Source organism: Dipteris shenzhenensis, chromosome 27 (assembly GCF_047967505.1).
Source record: "Dipteris shenzhenensis isolate YYH24624 ecotype China chromosome 27, Dip_SZ_1.0, whole genome shotgun sequence".
Taxonomy (NCBI): Eukaryota; Viridiplantae; Streptophyta; class Polypodiopsida; order Gleicheniales; family Dipteridaceae; genus Dipteris; species Dipteris shenzhenensis.
In genome coordinates, this window is record NC_141622.1 from 182,218 (window position 1) to 201,281 (window position 19,064).

Sequence of the window (19,064 nt, forward strand, 5' to 3'; positions counted from 1 at the left end):
AGGATGATGACGACAAAATGACAGTCATGTAGATGTACTTCTCACACCTTATACATGTATGTCTAATGTGCCACATCATTAAGTTCAAATGGATTAAGTGGTTTGATGTCGTCATCAAGACTATGGAGAATGACTGATTAATGTTGCCATTTTAAACATTGTACAATTGGAAAACACTTGGATTCTATACATATCAGAAAAGAACCAAAATATGCATGTCAAAGAACAATTCTTCCTTCTTATATGAGGCATTACATAAACTGTAACTCACACTGTAGGAATTACTTCTATTGACATGTTATGTACTTGACCAGCATGCTTTCTACTATAGTCACTAGCCTTGGATCAACAACAATCGATGAGTCATGGGACTTGACAGCTTTGGTTCGCAAAGTGCAATATTCATCTATGGCTCTATTTGCTGTAACATATAGGACAAGACCCTTTCATGACCAAAACATGCATGACTCAACATAGAATCTACTGATGTGATTGTAGCGATGACAATAATATTTTATAGAGCTGAATGCAGAATTGTTCCCAAACCCATCATGGAAAAAGTAAAAAGCACCGCGCAATTTCAACCTCATTTGGTTGCACACAAGGATCTTCAATTCCACCACCATGGACAAGTATTATGACAACACTAAACCTCATCAGCATCCAATTTTGGGTGCAAAGTATTAAATACATATATCAGATCAACCTCATAAAATTGCACACAAGGGCCTTCAACACCTCCACCATGGACTAGTATTATCACAATACTAGATGGAGCAGTCTATTTGCAAAACAATAACTTAGTCTACATTGGGGTCCAAAAACATCTCTATAATAATTGACAGACAGAGCAGTCTATCTAGCATGTCACATAGTCTCAATCAACCTCTCGAGTCCTGCACTGTTAAGTTAGAAAGTAGAGAGGAGAAAGTGTTGGCTCTGATACATTGAGAAAGTTGGGAGGAGAAGTGTTGGGCTGTGATGTGTTTTTGAAATCAAAATGATAGTAGTAGCACCAAAGGGATTCTCAAAAGAATTTTCTAGATCGAGTTCTGGCCTGGAAGATGTTTTCGATGTACAAACTAAGCCTCGCTTTTGATCCTAGAGGCTTCCCTTTTCTTCTACCACCTACATCCACAATCAATCAAATGAAACAACAATAAATCAATTAATTACTTAATAAGTAACCATCACCATGGCATTCTTACCTTGCTGTAGTAGCAATTGTAGCTATGGCTTCTCCCCCGGCTATGTCTGTGGTCTCTCCTTCCCGTTCTCCTGCTACAGCGGTGGCGACTGTGGCTGTGGCTCCTTCCCCCCCTCCAGTTGTGTATGTTCCTCCCCTCCCACCTCTGTTTGTGGGTGTGGCTCCCCCCCCCCTTCCTACGGCTGCAGCTATGGCTCCTTCCCCCCCTCTAGCTATGTCTGTTGCTCCCCTCCTGGCTCTGTCCATGGCTCTGGCTCCCCCCCCTTCTTGCAGCGGCTGTAGTAGTTGTGGCTCCTTTCCCTCTCTAGTTGTGTCTGTTGCTCCCCTCCCGGCTCTGTCTGTGGTTGTGGCTCCCCCCCCCTTTCCTACGGCTATAGCTATGGCTCCTTCCCCCCCTCCAGTTGTGTCTATTGCTCCTCCCCCCTTCCTGCAGTAGCAGTGTCTAAGGCTCCTTCTCATCAGGCTCCTCATTCCTCATCTGTGTCTGAGGCTCCCCTGTTTGTGTCTGAGGTTCATCCTTCGTCTCCTATGGCTGCTCATCCTCCGTCTCTATTTACTATGAATATGAGATGCGTTCTAGTGCTCTTTTCCTAGAGGTGGATTTCATATTTCATCGATGGATCTCTCATCCTTCATGGTAGTTAATGCAACCAATCATGTTTGTGAGAGATATAAAACATGGTAATGCTATATACTTTATGTACCCATTATTTACCTTTCAATTTGAAGTAATCAATTTATTTTTTGTCTCAATGTGCACAAATATCTGAAGGAGTTTTAGTTTTGAAAGTTTGCATGAGTGGTATTTGGTATGAATATTATCTCGTCCACATACATCATAGCTTGTTCTGTTTGGTATACATAATAGTGCATATACATAATATATTTTGTAGATTATATATCATAGAGAACTATATACAATATTGATCCGACCCATGCACAATGGACTTTATACACCTTCTATTGTAAATATTATGCGCTATGGTTGATAAATGTTTTATGAACTATGAGAGAAAGAGTTGCACATAGCAAAAGTAACTTGTGAAAGATAAAGGAGGGGGAGATAAAGAGTTTGCTAATAGAATTTATTTTTTAATAGCAAATTCTCATGCAGTGTGGCTCTTATGACTCTGTAATGTTATAAACTTTGACCCTATAGTATAATTTGAGTAATCTTATTGTTTTAAGTCACAAATTCTCATCAAGTGTATCCATGATAAATGTCCCTTATGTATCCATGAGAGAATGCCCCTTATGTATTCACATATTTAATAAAATGAACCAAATTAACATTGTGAGAGAAGGAAAACAAGTCACACATTTAATATGTATCCATGATGAATGCCCATTGTGTATTCACATTTAATACAATCAACCAAAATAATATAATGAGCAACAAAATCACAAATACAAAGTTTTGTGACTTTGCACTTTGAATTGATGATGTGGTGGACTTGTGGGTGACCATCCATGAAAATTACTTTATGAATAGCCCTTTGCAAAATTCTTATCAATTGATAAACTCAAAAAAAGAAGTAATGATGAAGAAGCTGACACTATGAAAGTACAATGTCTAATACCTATATCATATCTAATAAAACATGTATACACCATAGTGCATAATATCTAGAATAGAAGGTGTATTAAGTCCATTGTGCAATGGAGGTGTATTTGACCTTGAAGCCTGGCAATGTACTTACACTTGCAGACGGATCGTGCTATGCATTGCTCCCACAAGGAGTAGCCGGGAGTGGAAGCTCCGTCGGCATATCTTCAACTACCCCATGACACATGAGTCACCGCTAAGACCCACTACACTCCAAGATAAGAATCGCTTACCCATGGACAATTAGGTAGTCTATAGATACTTTGTGAACCATATTATTTATCAAAAGAGATTTAAGTGTATGCATTTCTCCTCACTGTGGCAAATCCATACACAGCCAACGGTAAGAAATATGAAGATAAGAGTGAGAGTATTGGTCCAACCTTGTGGAAACACATACAACATCTGGAACACAAGTAGCTCCCTCCATGAATAAAACCCCATGGGCAATCCCTTAACCTATTACATCATTAGATTACTATGTTACCTTATAAACTTCTCAAGTTAAAAGGTGTTAAACTTTTCTTCAATTATGGTGATGGAAAAAAGAATTTCAAATTAGTCTCATATCAAGGCCCATAAGGTTCTTACTGAAAAAATTTGAATGTCGGATACCAAAAATATCCACTTTCACATAGGTGTGACTCATGTGTCTATGCAATCAAAAGAGTAGCCAAGAATAAAGCTGCAATTACTCATTATATGTCATCCAACCTCTACCATTATCTCTAATAAAGCCAAATGAGATCTCAAAGTATGGCATACACATAAAATATATGCATGCTATAACAAATAAACTCTCAATGGATCCATATCCCGCTAAAATACACTATTTAGTACAAGCACATCAAGTTGGACTGCACCAACTTAGCCTGTGTTTGCATTACTGTAATAGAGCAATATGTCTCCAATTTGTTCATGTATTATAGCTCATATACAAGATATGTGCAGAAAATGCATTTCATTTTACTTGAGTGCATGTATCCAAGTATTTATGCAAAGCATGGCACAACTCATATATAAAAATGTCATGTCAAATCATTATACATAAAATGTCATGCAAGTATTTATGCAAAGCATGGTGCAACTCATATATAAAAAATGTCATGCAAGGTATTGCATGAATGTCATCTCAATCAGATTGTCTATGATGATAATCATCCATTAGAAAATTCAAATGACCATTTCTATCTCACCCCACTTAAGTCTGGCCAGCTTGTACTTAACGTATGAAAATTATCATTAAAACTCAAACAATATGATTGGCAATGACGATAATCATCAATTAGAAGATTCAAGGGACTATTCCTATCTCATTACACTCAATCTAGTCAAGTTGTACTTAGGATATAAAAAGTGCCATCATCATTGATTAGTTTGAGACTATTTGTGAGAGCCAAAATTGACTAGTCTGCACAAAAGTGAGTGCACATGTCACTCGAATGCTTCCACCTAGGCCATAAGATCTCTCTCTCTCTCTCTCTCTCTCTCTCTCTCTCTCTCTCTCTCTCTCTCTCTCTCTCTCTCTCTCTCCTCCCTCCCTCCCTCCCTCCCTCCCTCCCTCCCTCCCTCTCTCTCTGTCTCTCTCTGTCTCTCTCTCTCTCTCATGCACGCACGTGCGTGCACACACACCCGCACACGTGCGCGTGCACATGTACACACATGCACACGCATGTGCACACGTGCACGTGCACACACACACACACACACACACACACAGAGAACTTGAATCTCCTCTAAGGCTATGCTGCATCTACATCTAGACTGCATTTTGATTCCAAAAATAACGTAAAAAGATTTTATCTTCATTCATTTTATGTGCTGAGTTGAGGGGGCTACAATGGATCAAGACATGGTTTTGATGAAGAGGCCATATATGACCACTATGTAGTGCAAGCGAATTTGGTTTTTATAGCATGTCGAAATTCCTCATGGCCTCATGGTTCAATATGTCTCTCTATAGAACTTTTGGGGGGAAATCAAATTTATTAATCCCCATGGAAAATCAAATTACAATGGAAAATTAAAGTAAGTTATAAGCGATCCTCCCCTCCCTTCCTTTCCTCCCTTCCTACCTTCCTTCCCTCCCTTCCCTCTCAACCTTGCTTCCCTTTGTCCCTTTTCTCCTGCCATCAATGCTTCCCTCCCTCCCTTCCTCCTTTCCCTCCCTCCCTCCCTCACTTCCCTCCCTCCGTCCCTCTGTCCCCCTCACCCCTCTCAGCAACCCTCTCTTAGGTCTAAGGTTAAGTTGTATTAGTTAGGGTTAATTTAACTTATGTAAGGTTGGGTTAGGTTATGTTAGGTAGGATAGGTGGGTTAGGTTAGATTAGGTTAGACAAAGTTAGATAGTTGTTATGTTAGTTTAGGTTAGGCTAGCCTGACTAGGTTAGGCTAGGCTAGGCTTGTATGATTGATTGCACATATTAGACCTTAATGAAGGTTTAATTAATGTGAATCTTCAAGTTGTAGATTGAATTTTCAAGGTCTAATTATGTTGGTTAGGTTAGGCTAGGCTAGTATGCTTGATTGCACATATTATACCTTAATGAAGGTCTAAGTAATGTGAAATTTCAAGCTATAGATTGAGTTGGTTTTCTAGCATGGGGTTTTTATATGCAAAAATCAAATCATGTTGGCTTTGATAGTATGGTCATCAGAGTTCTAGATTATAAGTTATATAATCTAGAAGAAAGTGTACCCAATATTCCCCCTATAAAAAGTTACGACCGCTTGAAAATTTGCAAACTTTGTCCAAGAAGGAGTAGTGGAAATGATGATGCAGCATGTAAGTGATGTGGCATTGTGTGTGCATATCATGCATGCAAAAGTGTGCTTGCATAGCATGGTGTGCTTAGGTGGCACGTGATTTGATGATGTGGAATTATTGACTACCTAGGATGATGTGGTGCTAACTACATTGGCACATGTTGACATGACTACCAACATGGCTAATGATGTGGAAATACTGACTACCTAGGATTATGTGGCTGATGATGTGATAGCATTGATGATATGTCAATGACTATGCTACCTTGATGGCATGGCAGATGACATGGAAGGTTGATGTGACCCATGCCATGTGTCCCTTCCCACAACCCTAAACCTATCTGGTGCCACATGGATTTAGTGTTTTGAAGGAAGAAGCTTGGGAAGAAAAAGAGTAGCCTTGAGATTGTTTTTACTTATGAGTTGCAACTTGCATCTACATTGCCTCAGTTTATGGCTAAGTCATTGCTAGTTGCTTACCTTAATGGATTGTCTTTTTGTTGCTTTAGTCGCTTGTACTATGTGTGCTTTAGCCTTTCTTTGTTGTCCTTGTTGAGTCGTGTGATCCTCGAGGAGGGGCATCGGACCAAAGCTAAGAGCTTGTGATTAGAGGGTTGGTGAGGAAAACTAAGAGGTTAGAATTATGCAAAAATCACTTGAAGAAGTGCCTTTGCGATTTTCTCCTAAGTCATGCAAGGGATGAAGAGGAGAGAAGAATCCTCGGAAAACCTGATGACCCTTAGTCTTCTCTCCTTCTATCTCAAGAAGGTCTTATAGAGAGACATTGTCTCAAAACAAACACTCATTAGCCTTACAAAAGGCTTTCAAAAACACTCAAAGAACCCTTAAACAATCAAAATGATGTAAATAAAGCCCCATCAATCATAATTGGAAGATTTTTGAAGCAAATTTTGAGAGGAGGAAGAAGCTTTACAAGATGAGCTCTTAAAAGATGAAGATGCCTCAAGAAGGATGGTTTGTACCTTGACTAAAGCAAGGGCTTATGACCTTGATGGAAGCAAGGCCTTGCACTCTCTGACCAAGGATGTTCGAGCACCTAAGGCTATGATACTGGCTTTCCTTGCCATGGTACTCTTTGGTCTGCCCCCTTGGCAGGGGCTCTAGGGCTCTCTTTCGACCTTGTGAATGTCAACCATCTTTTTTGTACTTGTTGAACCAAAACTCTACGAGCGTGGCTTGAGCGATTGCAAATGTTGCAATACTTGCCCAATGGACACTCATTTGCTGTAGGCCATCCCGCTTTACACTTTTGGCAGCATACTTGACCCTTTTTTGGGCCGCTGCTTCCCATCTCCTTTAGAAGTTTTTCAACTCCTCTTTTTCGAAGTTGATGTCTTTTCTAATCATCAATTTGTCTTCTTCCTCTTCTTCCCTATCCACCTCTTGAAATTAGCACCTTCTTCTTTCAATGGTCCCTTTCTCAAGCGTAGTTGCTTTGTGGAGCAATTCATCATACAGGGTAGGTGATCTCCATGTTGTGCAAATTTGAACCATTGCTGAGGCCACTCAACAACCAAGATTGCTACACCATTTTGTGTTGTGTGTTGTTTAGCTGATTGGTCAACACTCTTTGGATACACCCGCTACTTAATTGAGTCAGTTGAGCTTTAGCAAGACATCATCCTTCCTAAATTTATGGTGGAACCTTTTCGAAAAAGGCATCTTTCAAATTGTCTCATGTGGCAAAGTGCTCATCGAGATACTGATCATAGCACTCAATGAACTTGCTTACGAACATGGTGGGGAAATATAACAAGTACTCTTCTTATGTATTGACTTGCAATATCACCCCCATTCACAAACTAACTCGAGATGAGATCGGGGATTCTCTCCATCTCGTCCCATTTATTTTGGGAATTTTATTCACATTTTTGGATCTCTTATCACCTCAATAAATATTGGTGGACTCACTGGTGGACTTGCTCTACACATATCCATTGCGGTTTGTACTTCTGGACTTGTTTGCCACCCTTGTGATAGGTGTCAAGATCTGCATTCCTAGCTCTTCCTAGACCTCATCTATATCTATTGGAGGTGGGGGTTTGACTCTCTCGATCCTCCCTTCTACACAAGTAGTACAATGAAAACACAGTTTTGCATCACCTTTCACGTAAAGAACCATAGAAAAGCACATAGACTAAGTTTGCACAGCTAGCCATTAATGGCTTTAATAATACAAGACCACACCCATATCATGAGCATGCTCTATGGAGAGCATGCTCTATATCATCCGCTTCTTCCTAATTGCCACAATGCAACCCGTAGCTTAAGCCCCACTTGTCACAAATGCATGCAATTCCTCCAATGACTAGAAACCATCACCTATGCTTGTGCACTTTTGTCATTAGTAGTGTAAGATGGCAACAATTAGATCTTATATCCTTGATCCTCTCTTCTCATACCATCTTCTTGGATCTCCTTCCCGATCTCTTATACCTTGCTAGATCTCCTTCTAGGACTCCAATAGCTACCTCACCTTGGAAACATGAACACCTTACTTGATTGATGTAGGTCAATTGTGGGATAATGATGACGTGGAAACCCGAGCACTTGTGAGAGTGCTCTCTGTCACTTGGGTGGGAGAAAGGTTTCTCTATGTTTGAAGGTGGGGATACAACAACAACGTCAGTTGCTTAGCGTTGCAAACAAAACACTTGGCAGTCTTGCATGCAACACTCCACCTCCCTCCTATTTTATTCCTCGTGCGCACCACCGTCTTCTTCATCTTCATCTCTCTCACCCTAAGTAAGCCGTCTTGCATCGCATCGCATGGCTTCTGCTGCAGCAAACTCCCTCCTCTGCCCTTCCCTTGAGCGTCCCTTCGCTCCCTCTTCCCTCAAAGCTTTGCAGTGCATGTCCCCGAGAGTATGGAACCCACCCACGAAAGCCCGCGTCTCACGCATAGTCATGACGGCAACGCTGCCCAAGTAAGTGTCGAACTGGTTTGTCTCACAATTCTAGCTGCCGTTGCTACGCCTGATGCTGTTTCCCCCCTTTTCCTCATTCTTGCAGGGAGGTTGAAGTCCGAGAAAAGGGTGCATATGTTCCTCGTGAGACACACACACAAGTTACTCATTCTATGCCTCCGGAGAAAATTGAGATCTTCAAGTCACTAGAGGGTTGGGCAGAAACTGCAATCTTGCCGTTTCTGAAGCCAGTGGAGAAAAGTTGGCAGCCTCAGGATTTCTTACCCGAACCATCTTCGGAGGGTTTTCTGGATGAAGTCAGGGAGTTGAGAAAGCGTGCAGCTGAGTTACCGGATGATTATTTGGTTTGTCTTGTCGGAGACATGATTACCGAAGAAGCTCTCCCAACTTATCAGACAATGCTTAACACTCTTGATGGGGTACGTGATGAGACAGGAGCTAGCCTCACCTCTTGGGCCAGGTGGACTCGAGCTTGGACAGCAGAAGAAAACAGGCATGGCGATCTCCTGAACAAATATCTTTATCTTACAGGTCGTGTTGACATGAGGATGATTGAGAGAACTATTCAATATTTAATTGGTTCAGGAATGGTTAGTAAACGAAGCCCAGATACTTGTTTTCAGGGCTCATTTCCTTGAGCTCCTGTTTGCATTTTTACCCTCAAGTCGTCATACTCAGTGTTTGCTTCTATTTGTGGAAGTGAGTTCCTTGGTGAATGAAGAAAATTCTGCCTGTATCTTACTTCTGGCTGTTGAACTGCAGGATCCCCAAACAGAGAACAGCCCCTATCTGGGATTTATATACACATCTTTTCAAGAGAGGGCCACCTTTATTTCTCATGGGAATACAGCACGGCACGCGAAGGATTTTGGTGACGTCAAACTAGCTCAGATTTGTGGGACAATTGCCGCTGATGAGAGGCGGCATGAGAATGCTTACACCAGAATTGTAGAGAAGCTTTTTGAAATTGACCCTGATGCGACAATGCTTGCTTTGGAGGACATGATGAGGAAGAAAATTTCCATGCCTGCGCATCTTATGTATGATGGAAACGATCAGCACATCTTTGAAAATTTCTCTCTAGTTGCACAGAGAACGGGTGTGTACACAGCAAAAGACTACGCAGACATTCTAGAGCACTTGGTGAAAACGTGGAACGTGGAGAAGCTACCAGGGCTTTCGAGTAGAGGACAACAGGCTCAGGAATATGTCTGCGGTTTGCCCACTCGCTTTAGGAAGCTGGATGAGCGTGCTCAATCTAGAGTGAAGAAAGGCCCCAAAACTGGCACTTTTAGCTGGATTTTCAACAGGGAAGTAGCTCTCCTTTGAGGCTTTAACCTTTCCTGGAAAACTGAGAGCGAATATTAACAGTGCTCGGGGCTGATTGGGACATATACAAGGCTTTTGGGCGTTACTTATTTTTTATTTTCTACCACTGCCAACTTGAAGGACCATATGAACTGCGAGTGCTGATCTCTAGATTTTACAGATCCCTATGGCTAAACATGATTTCTCCAAGCGCTTGGCAAATGACAGAAGTGTAGTCTAGGGTGCTTACTAGATTTGTGCTTAGTTTTCCATAGGTGTGAAGCTTTTGTTTTGGCACGTGTATTATGTCGTTTACATACAGGGACAGATAGAACACTCTGAGTCAAATCTGTCACACATCGTCATTCGAGTGGGTTTGGACTAGAACACTCTGAGTCCAAATCTGTCACACATAGTCATTTTTTTAGTGAGCTTGATTGTTTTAAAAATGTTCAGATAAAATTTCATGCAGTTTGGACTTCATTACATCCTTTATTCCTACGCTACTTTGTTAGTGAGCCTGTTTGTCTTAAAATGGATTGACTAAAAGATCATTGAGTTTGTGATTTCTTAAACCAAGGAGAAATTCTACGTCACTGAGTTTCTCATGCTCCTCGCATCTCGTGTTCACACGCATTTCATCCGATGAAGTGCTTGTGGTTTAAGCATTGCAAAATTAGCTTTTTATTCTGAGCTGAGCTAAGTCAGAGGAACCGTTGGCTTTGCCTTCCTATCCAAAGCATAGCCCGAAGGCTCGTACCTTGTTGAGATCATCAGTGTCACCAGCTCAAATTACTCCATATGTATCACCTTCCCATTGAAAGCTTAGATATGTGGTGCGGTCTAGTCTTAGATGTAGCTGCATCCCATGCCACGGGGTTCACTTGTATTGCAACCCCCCTTCCTGGAGCTTATGCTATCCCCAACATATCTCTGTAACGAAAGATGGTGGAGGTGATGTGGAGGCACTGGGCCATAGTCCATATGTGGTGGTCTGTAAGGATTCATTGATTCCACAGGAACTGGGGGTGGTACATATTGATACTGAATAGGAGGGCATACCAATAGTCCATATTTCGGGTGGTGAATCTCAGACTTGCTTTAGGGCAGCATGCTTTGGGAAGCACTGCTGACACTGGCCATCTGAGGCTTGAGCCGTAGGTTGATGTCCAGGGACTTGTGGCATGGTATTGTTCATTTCCCCTAGCAGTGTGTAATGGCATGCGTTCATGTGGTGAATCTCGGACGCTCCATATTTCGTGCAGAGTCCATATTTCATGCAGTGATCTCGGACTTCCTATTGGCATGTTTTGGGAAGCACCACAGTCGGAAGTGGCCTGGCACTGGCCATCTGAGCCCTAGGTGGTTACCCACTTTTCATTGGCATGCTTCCCAGGTGAATCTCGGAGTTTCCATTGGCATGCTTTGGGAAGTGCCACCGTGCGCAGTGGCCTGACACTGGCTGTCCTGAGCCGTAGGTGGTTGTCCAGGGAATTGTGGAATGGTATCGTTGATTGCCTCTGGTTGTGCATACATGGGACATCCTGCAGTGCTCCAGGGTTGCCATTGGGCATCCCCAGTGTCACCCAAGGGTGCTCCATTCTGGCTACATGCTATAGGTTGGTATCTGGCCATAGAGAAAGGCCCTTGTTCCATAGTTGTTTGTTGGATGAAATTGGTGGCCTGGTAAGAAGCTTCTTGCCCCCACCTGGGTTTGATCAATCAAACAGGTCCTGAGGGGTTCAAAGGTGGGATTAGCTGAGGTCGTTGCCTTGTTGCCTTTTGAAGACCAATCGCTTCACGACACACATGAGCAATTGATAGATGGGGGCATCATTCGGTTGTATTGGATATGGGCCTGGCTCCTGCACCCCTTTTTGAAGATCTGGGCTTTCCTGCTCCATGCTCATGGTTTCCTCACTAGTGGATGTGCCCCAGGGTTCAGCCTCAAAGTAAAGTGATTTGACAGATGGACAGGACCCTAGGCTTCAATATAGCTTGTGAGGTTGTGATGCTATCGGATGCACTATCAATGTCGTCGTCATGGATATTCCTCAATAAATAGAGAGGGTGGACAGACACTGGAGTACATACAGATGAGGCATTATTGCTTGCGTTGCATGAATGTGGATTGTGTGCATGTGTGTGTGTGTGTGTGTGTGTGTGTGTGTGTGAGAGAGAGAGAGAGAGAGAATTGTATGTGGATTGTTTATGTGAGAGAAGGTGGTTGGGTTGATAACCCGAAAGGCATACAGCCCTTCTGCTCGTGGCTTAAAGACTCTTAAGCACTCCAAAGATCTTAGAGCGCATGCATATGCCAGATAGGACCTGGCACAGCCAACCATATTAATGTGAGATGCATAAAAGATAGCTAACCTACTCATCAATAGGCCCATGTGTAATGGAAATACAATGCTTTGGTTTTGGGGACAGCCAGGGCTGAGAACGAACCCATCATGTATATAGAGTACCAAAATACATGATACAAGATGAAAATATAGACCTGTGGTAGAATCAAAGGAAGACTCCAGGTTGGTGGAGAGGAATAACTGGAAACGATGTCCACCAAGGTCTCACATTTACATAGATTTGCAACATGTCTACATAGACCTGGATCATAGAACTGTGATGAAAAGAAATCATCACAAGAGAAGAAATGTCTGGTTCCTCATAATTCAGATCATTCATAAGAGAATCTGCAACGAAGGAAGGACCATCTGCAACCACAGGAACATCTCGAACATAGGAATCAGGAGTCAGGAGTATCTCCAATAGGAATATCCTCTTGAACATCCTGCACATCCTCAATAGGATCCAATGAAACATTATGAAGTGGTAAAGGTAATGCATTATCAAGGATCTCGATGATTGGATCAAGGTCTACATCCTAGTTACCAAGAGCACCATGAATCTCAACACCTGCATAGTATCAGCATGAGAAATGGAAGCATGAGAAATGCACTCCAAGTGCTGTGTGACATCAATAGGAGCATCATCATGTGTAGACTCAATGATGGGAGTAGCATGAAGAGGTGTGGCATTCAAATAATGCAATAATCATGAGTAAGCAACAAGCTTAAACAGGGACTCATTAGCATCCTCAAGTGGCACAAACTCTAGTGTTGGAGTAATAAGATCTTCGAGTAGTAGGATTATCAGCAAATCAACATCTCAATCAATAGGACCATCATCATGTGTAGACTCAATGATAGGAATCTCAATAACAAGTGTGGCATCCAAATGGTGCCATCATCACGAGTAAGAAACGCATCAACAAGCTTAAATAGTAGTGGCACAAATCCCATTGTTCTAGTAATGACATCATTGAGAATCGTCTCTAAATCAAGATCACAAGAAATAGCAACATCACAAGTAGTAGGATCATCAGCATGATAAGCATCCTCAATTGGATCAGTGGAATCACATCATAATGTGCAAAATGGATAAGTGCTAAAGAGCTAGCACAACCAGCTTTTTCCTAGCACATTAGAAAAATTTGGAGTCGAAAAGAGGCCGTGTAAGAGAGCCTTGGGTTGTTAACATGGAAGAATAAGGTGAATAAAACTAAGTAAAATATTTGATAGTGGAGGGCAATAGAATTTGGAAATGGCCCGACTTTCCTATTTATTCAATGGAACAAAGTTTGATGTAGACTTTCCACTTGCTGCCTCAACTCTCTCATCACATTTTTGAGCTGTACCCGAATTTAAAAACCTAGTTTTCTAACCAAACTTGCACCATTTATCTTGAATCCGAATCCTCCCATCCAACATCACACTCCTTGCACATTTAAGGTTGCATCCTTCTTGTTGCCATCCATAGACTTCTGTCTAATCTCCTCGGCCAACAAGCTACCCACAACATCATCAAACTTTAGTACTCCACCACGTGCATAGTTATTGATAGTTGTATGGAAGGTATCCCGTGAGGATGGCAATGAATATAAGAGAAATATTACCTTAGTCTCCACATCAAAATTCATCTTCTGAGCTTGAAGCTAATATTGAATTCATTCAAGTGAGAAGTAATGGAGACCCCTTCCTTCATTTGTAGCTCAAACAACCTCTTCATAAGGTAAACTTTATTAGAGGCAATTTCCTTCTCATAAGTGACACATAATTTCTTCCATAAATCTTCCGTAGTCTGCTCATTTACTACTGTGAAATTAACTGACTCTGCAAGATAAAGTCTAATAGTAGACTTTGCTAATGCATCCAACTCATTCCAGACGTATCTGCAGGCTTAGCTTCAATCCCTACCAAGGGTTTAATCTACTTATTTTGAATAAACACATCCCTTATCTATTCTTTCCACAAAGAAAAGTTTGTCCCATCAAACTTTTTAATGCTGAAAAACTCCTTTTCAGACATGGAAGAGGATGCCATGATGCAAATAAAATAAAATACCAAATGCTAGTACCTGTAAGAGAGAAATCACATCAAATATTAGGTGCACCCAATATGTGTACCTTAATGAAGGATAGTGTCACCAAAACTCAAGGCTCAAAGCATCAAAAAATGCATCTGACTCATCTGCATATACTATGCATCCATATGAGCATGCCCAAAAGAAAATGTCAACCCACAATGACAAAATAATGGCAAATATAATGCCAATAAGAGCCAAATGCCTCAAGCATAAACACCGTCCATGGGCATAAACATCAATAATGTCTCATCCAAGAGATCATAGCATAACCCACTGCAATATGTCAAAGTTGTCCCTCAGCATAAAATAGCATCTGCGTGCTAAACGTCCATCAATAAAGAATCCCAAAAGGCAATCTGAGCCTAATCAGCATATTTAACAAGGATCGTAATGCATCAAAATAGCCTGTAAAGAATCCACTGTAACCCAATACAAACCACAAATGAGCGCACATGGCTTAGATTGCAACCAGAGTGATCTGCATAAGGTATATCCAAGAAATCACGGCCCCACGGCAATGACCGCTAGTGAAAATAAAACCTGGGATGTCTCAAAACATGGGCGTCACTGCATAATCGAACTCAGCAAGATTATTCTGCAAATATCTCTCTTCTGCCACAACTCCAAAATCTCATCCAAGGATGGAGTAAGAGCTAGTCAACCCTTGCATTTCTTTGCAAAAAATGAACCTTAGGAAACTTAACCTTAGCCAAAATGCCACATGGCAATCAATGAGAAGGTCTTGGAAACTTTGAGAAATTTCCTTCAAAGAGATGACAAAAAAACACAGAGAATCACAACTCCCTCGATTCTTCACGAAATAGCAAGCAGTTTTGTAGACAAACGTTTCAAGCAATCCCGGATACAACGGGACAGATAGCTCTGCAAATTGAGGCCCGGATGTTGAGTTTCCACTCACACAAGAAATGACGAAATAAAGACGTTGGAGTAAGACAGAGCTTCACTACAACTTCAAAACTTTGTGGAATCGGAAGAAGCTTCATAGGTAGAAGTGTTGGACTGTTCTGAATCCACTGCAAGTGGCGAATTGCAAATGTTGCCCTGGATATGGATATCCAACACACGAAATCCGCACAAGAAATTGAATTTCATCACTTTTTGCAAGAGTTGTAACTTTTCACTGAAAACTCGGATGACAGAGATGTAAGAACAAAAAATGAAGTACTCAAAGATTCTACAACTTTGCTTTAGATCTCAGGGCGAGAGATTCAGTTTTTAGAGTAATATATCTTCATCACATGGCTCTTAGGTCTAAAATAGACTGTCTTTTTGCCTCCAAAACCACCTGTTGGCTTGCAAAAAACCACTCAGAGAACTTTCCAAGGTTTATACAAGGTCTCTACACATCAAGATGCAAGTAAAGACACCTAATGGAGCTTTTCCTTCCTCCCACAGAGTTGTAGCAGTAGACTTCGAGGTCCAGGCTCACACTCGGGCTTAGCTAGAACATGCGTGCTCTGATACCAGTTGAGAGATCTCAACAACGGAAGCAGAATGGAAGAAGGTGTGAGAGAGAGAGAGAGAGAGAGAGAGGAAGATCTAAAAGAGAGAGACACACAAGTTTTGGTGGGTGCACAAGTCCCTAATCTTCTATGTCATCCATATATATATGTGTTTGAGTATTGTACATAATCGGGGTTAAAGTACATTGGCCTTTAACCCCCATACCTCTCTCCTATTCTTTTCCCTTTCTATCTCCTCATGGTGCTATTCAAAAACACTTCAAACAAGTACCAATTGAACTTCTAGTTGGAGGCTTGATATGCAAGCAACAAAGTTTAAAGGACATGACAATTGCTGAAAGTGAGTGCCACAAGATTCATCTACAAGAAAAGAAGCATATTGACCTTTGGATGGAAGGTAAATTATATCATGTAGACCCTTGCACATAGGAAAGCTGTCCAATGTCTTCATCATCAATAGCCACTTCAATAGGGTAGTGCCTACTTCAGCACCGGACTTGACATCCAATGGTCAAGAACAATGCATGAGTTTGTTTGCTTTGTTGGGGTTTGAAATTCTTGATTGCTTGGTTATTGCAATAAATTGTTCCATGCTCAAAAAATGGCTATGCAAGAAAGTGAATTAAAGAGATCTTGAGTAGAACAAAGTGTAGTTTGGGGAATCTACCCTATGGATGCACTATCAATATGTAATGGTTCTCAAAAGAGGAGAAATTGAGCTACCAGGTTGGTGTAAAGTCTTCCCATTAAACACTCTACTATGCTACATCTGTGATCTTACTTTGATTCTTGTAACAAATTGAATTTTATCTTCTTTTAAGAAATTTATGGAGGGTGTGATGGGGGGACGAGCATTTTTTGAGCGATTTCCTCCGAGTGTCCGAGCGAAGGAAAAAAAAAAGCTTCCAACTATGCAAAAATTTGGCAAAAATGGATTAGAAGAAAACATAGTTTCACTTAGAAATATGCAAAGTATTATAGCAATGCCTATTTTATACATAAATCTTTACGTGAATCTTTAGGAATGGGGAGAACATAATGGGATGGCTTTTGAAGAAGCCCACATGTAGAGTAGACTTCTCTATGAAAATTCCTTTATGATCCTTCTTACAACTTTTACATAATAGGCTCTCAACCTATCTTCATGAAAGGGTTTATTCAAAGAAAACTCATTAAAGAAAGCCATCCAGGTAGTTTCGCCAGTGAAACCCCTTTGAAGTAGGTCTTCCAAGGTAGTATCGCTAGTGAAACTACCTTCAAATTGATCGGAACACCCCATTTGAGCACAGCCATATATTTTAGAAATTCTTGCATATATAGTATTATATATTACATGTATTTTATGAGAGTGATATATAAGCCCAAGTTAATACTTATTTATAGTAATTTAAACTTCTTTAGAAACATGTCCATAAATATATTTTTATTTATGCTGTAAAACCACCAAAAACCATTTATAAACCCTCCCTTCAACACATCTTGATTCATTTTATACTTAAAGCATAATGTCTAAATTTAGCTTTATAAGTTTGTAGTGTGAGAAACTAGTTTTATTGTGATCCCAATAACAAGGGAGGGGTGTTTATGATATGACACCTCTCTTCCCAACTGAGATTTATTTGGTTCTCATCATGTTTTCCTTGTTGGATGGTGGTAGGTAGGCAGATTCCCCTTTTTAATAAAAATGATGCTGCCAATGACTTATCAAAGCTTGATTTCTCACATTTTCGTTTTTCATAAACAAATGTTCACCCTCTATTGATGCTACTTCATTCATAGTGGATTTTCTATTTATTTTAAAGTTTGTCATTAAACATTTCTTATTCCTACTTTAAATTTGTCTTCTCTTCACTATGGAAAGGGGTGTTGTAATGTCTTCTACATAGACATGCTTTCCCCTACAACTTTGGACGGTTGCACGTAGGACCTTTAAGTCATCAAGGCCTTTTTTTGGGATTTTTGACTCCCTAATCTAACTTGGTTCTCCTTTTCTCCCTTTTTCCTATCAAAAACATTCTTGGGATATCTTACTCCAATCAAAGACCTCAACAACTCTGACTCTTGCTCGGAATCAAGGACCCACTTCTTTACCTTTTCAGGTAGATAGTAGGTCATCACACTAGGTGATGACCTATTGTCTCACCTAGTGTGTTGTATCCTACTGGGGCAAAGGTGGGTATACACCCATACACACACATACTTTTCCTTTTTTCCTCAACCACACTAATTATTTTTTTTACCCTTTATATTCCTTTGAAATTCCTTTAAAATTGCCTTTCCCCTTTTCTCTTTCTCTAGAATTTTTCCTCACTATCTCTTTACCCTTCTCTCCCTTCTCTTTCTCCTATCCCCCCCCCCCCTATATCCGTCCCCCTAAGTTCCCTTATTTTCTCCCTCCTAATTTTCCCTACTATTTCCTAAATTCCCCTAAATTTTTCCTATTTTTTGCCCAATTTTCTCCGTTATTTTTCCTACTTTTCTAATTTTCTTCCTAAAATTTTCTCCTAACTTTTTATATTTTGCCTTTCCCCCACCTTTTTTCCTAGTTTTCTTTTCCTTGTATTTTCCTAATTATCCACTATTTTTCCCTAATTTCTTCTTAAAATTTTCCTAACTTATCTCATTTCTTTTCCTAATTTCTATTTCCCCCTAACTTCTCATTATTTTCATTGTTTTTAAATTATTCCTAAATTACTACAATTTTGTTCTAATTTTATCCTTAACATTTTCAAAAATTTTCCCTTTTTCTCAGTTTTGTCTTCTTTTTTAATTTAGTTATCCCTACCCCCCCTCCCCCCGAGTCATTGGACTACAAAGTTCCCACACCCTCATGACCCTTCTAATACCCGACCATTCTCCTTCTCCCTGACTATACACCTTTTATAAACACCACTCATCCATGCTCACCTATCCACCTACTCACGTGCCTCTACTATCTACTACTAATCCCCATCGCCCCCTGTAATCACTATCTACCCCCTGCCCCCCTTTATTGTACCTAACTTCCCCGCCCATAGCCTCGCACTCTCTCTGTGCTGACTGCTACTGGCTCCTCAATGAGTCCGTGCCTACTACGTCAAACAGTCTTTGTAGGATTATAGCAGTATATGTTGCTCTGTTGCTGTGCCACGCCCATGGCCTCTATTGTTGTGCCATACTTGTGGCCAACCTCTTCTCTTTTACTATGATATGCAAAATTCGCCTCTCACTAGTACTTCTTGGCCCTCGTTCACTTTCCCGCGACCTTCTCCAAACAATGTGTCACCTCATCCAATCCTCTCATAACACATGGATGATGGACTCATAGGTCTTCTCTT

The 19,064-nt window shown here is 40.8% G+C and overlaps 1 protein-coding gene across 1 annotated transcript; it reads left to right on the plus strand.

The window, feature by feature from the left end:
- Window positions 1-8,201: 8,201 nt before the first annotated feature.
- On the plus strand, window positions 8,202-10,045 carry LOC147883697 (stearoyl-[acyl-carrier-protein] 9-desaturase, chloroplastic-like). The gene is made up of 3 exons (XM_087398230.1): window positions 8,202-8,527; window positions 8,613-9,117; window positions 9,290-10,045. The coding sequence occupies exons 1-3, from the start codon at window positions 8,370-8,372 to the stop codon at window positions 9,854-9,856; spliced, it is 1,230 nt and encodes a 409-aa protein (XP_087254356.1). The 5' UTR covers window positions 8,202-8,369; the 3' UTR covers window positions 9,857-10,045.
- The last annotated feature ends 9,019 nt before the right edge of the window (window positions 10,046-19,064 follow it).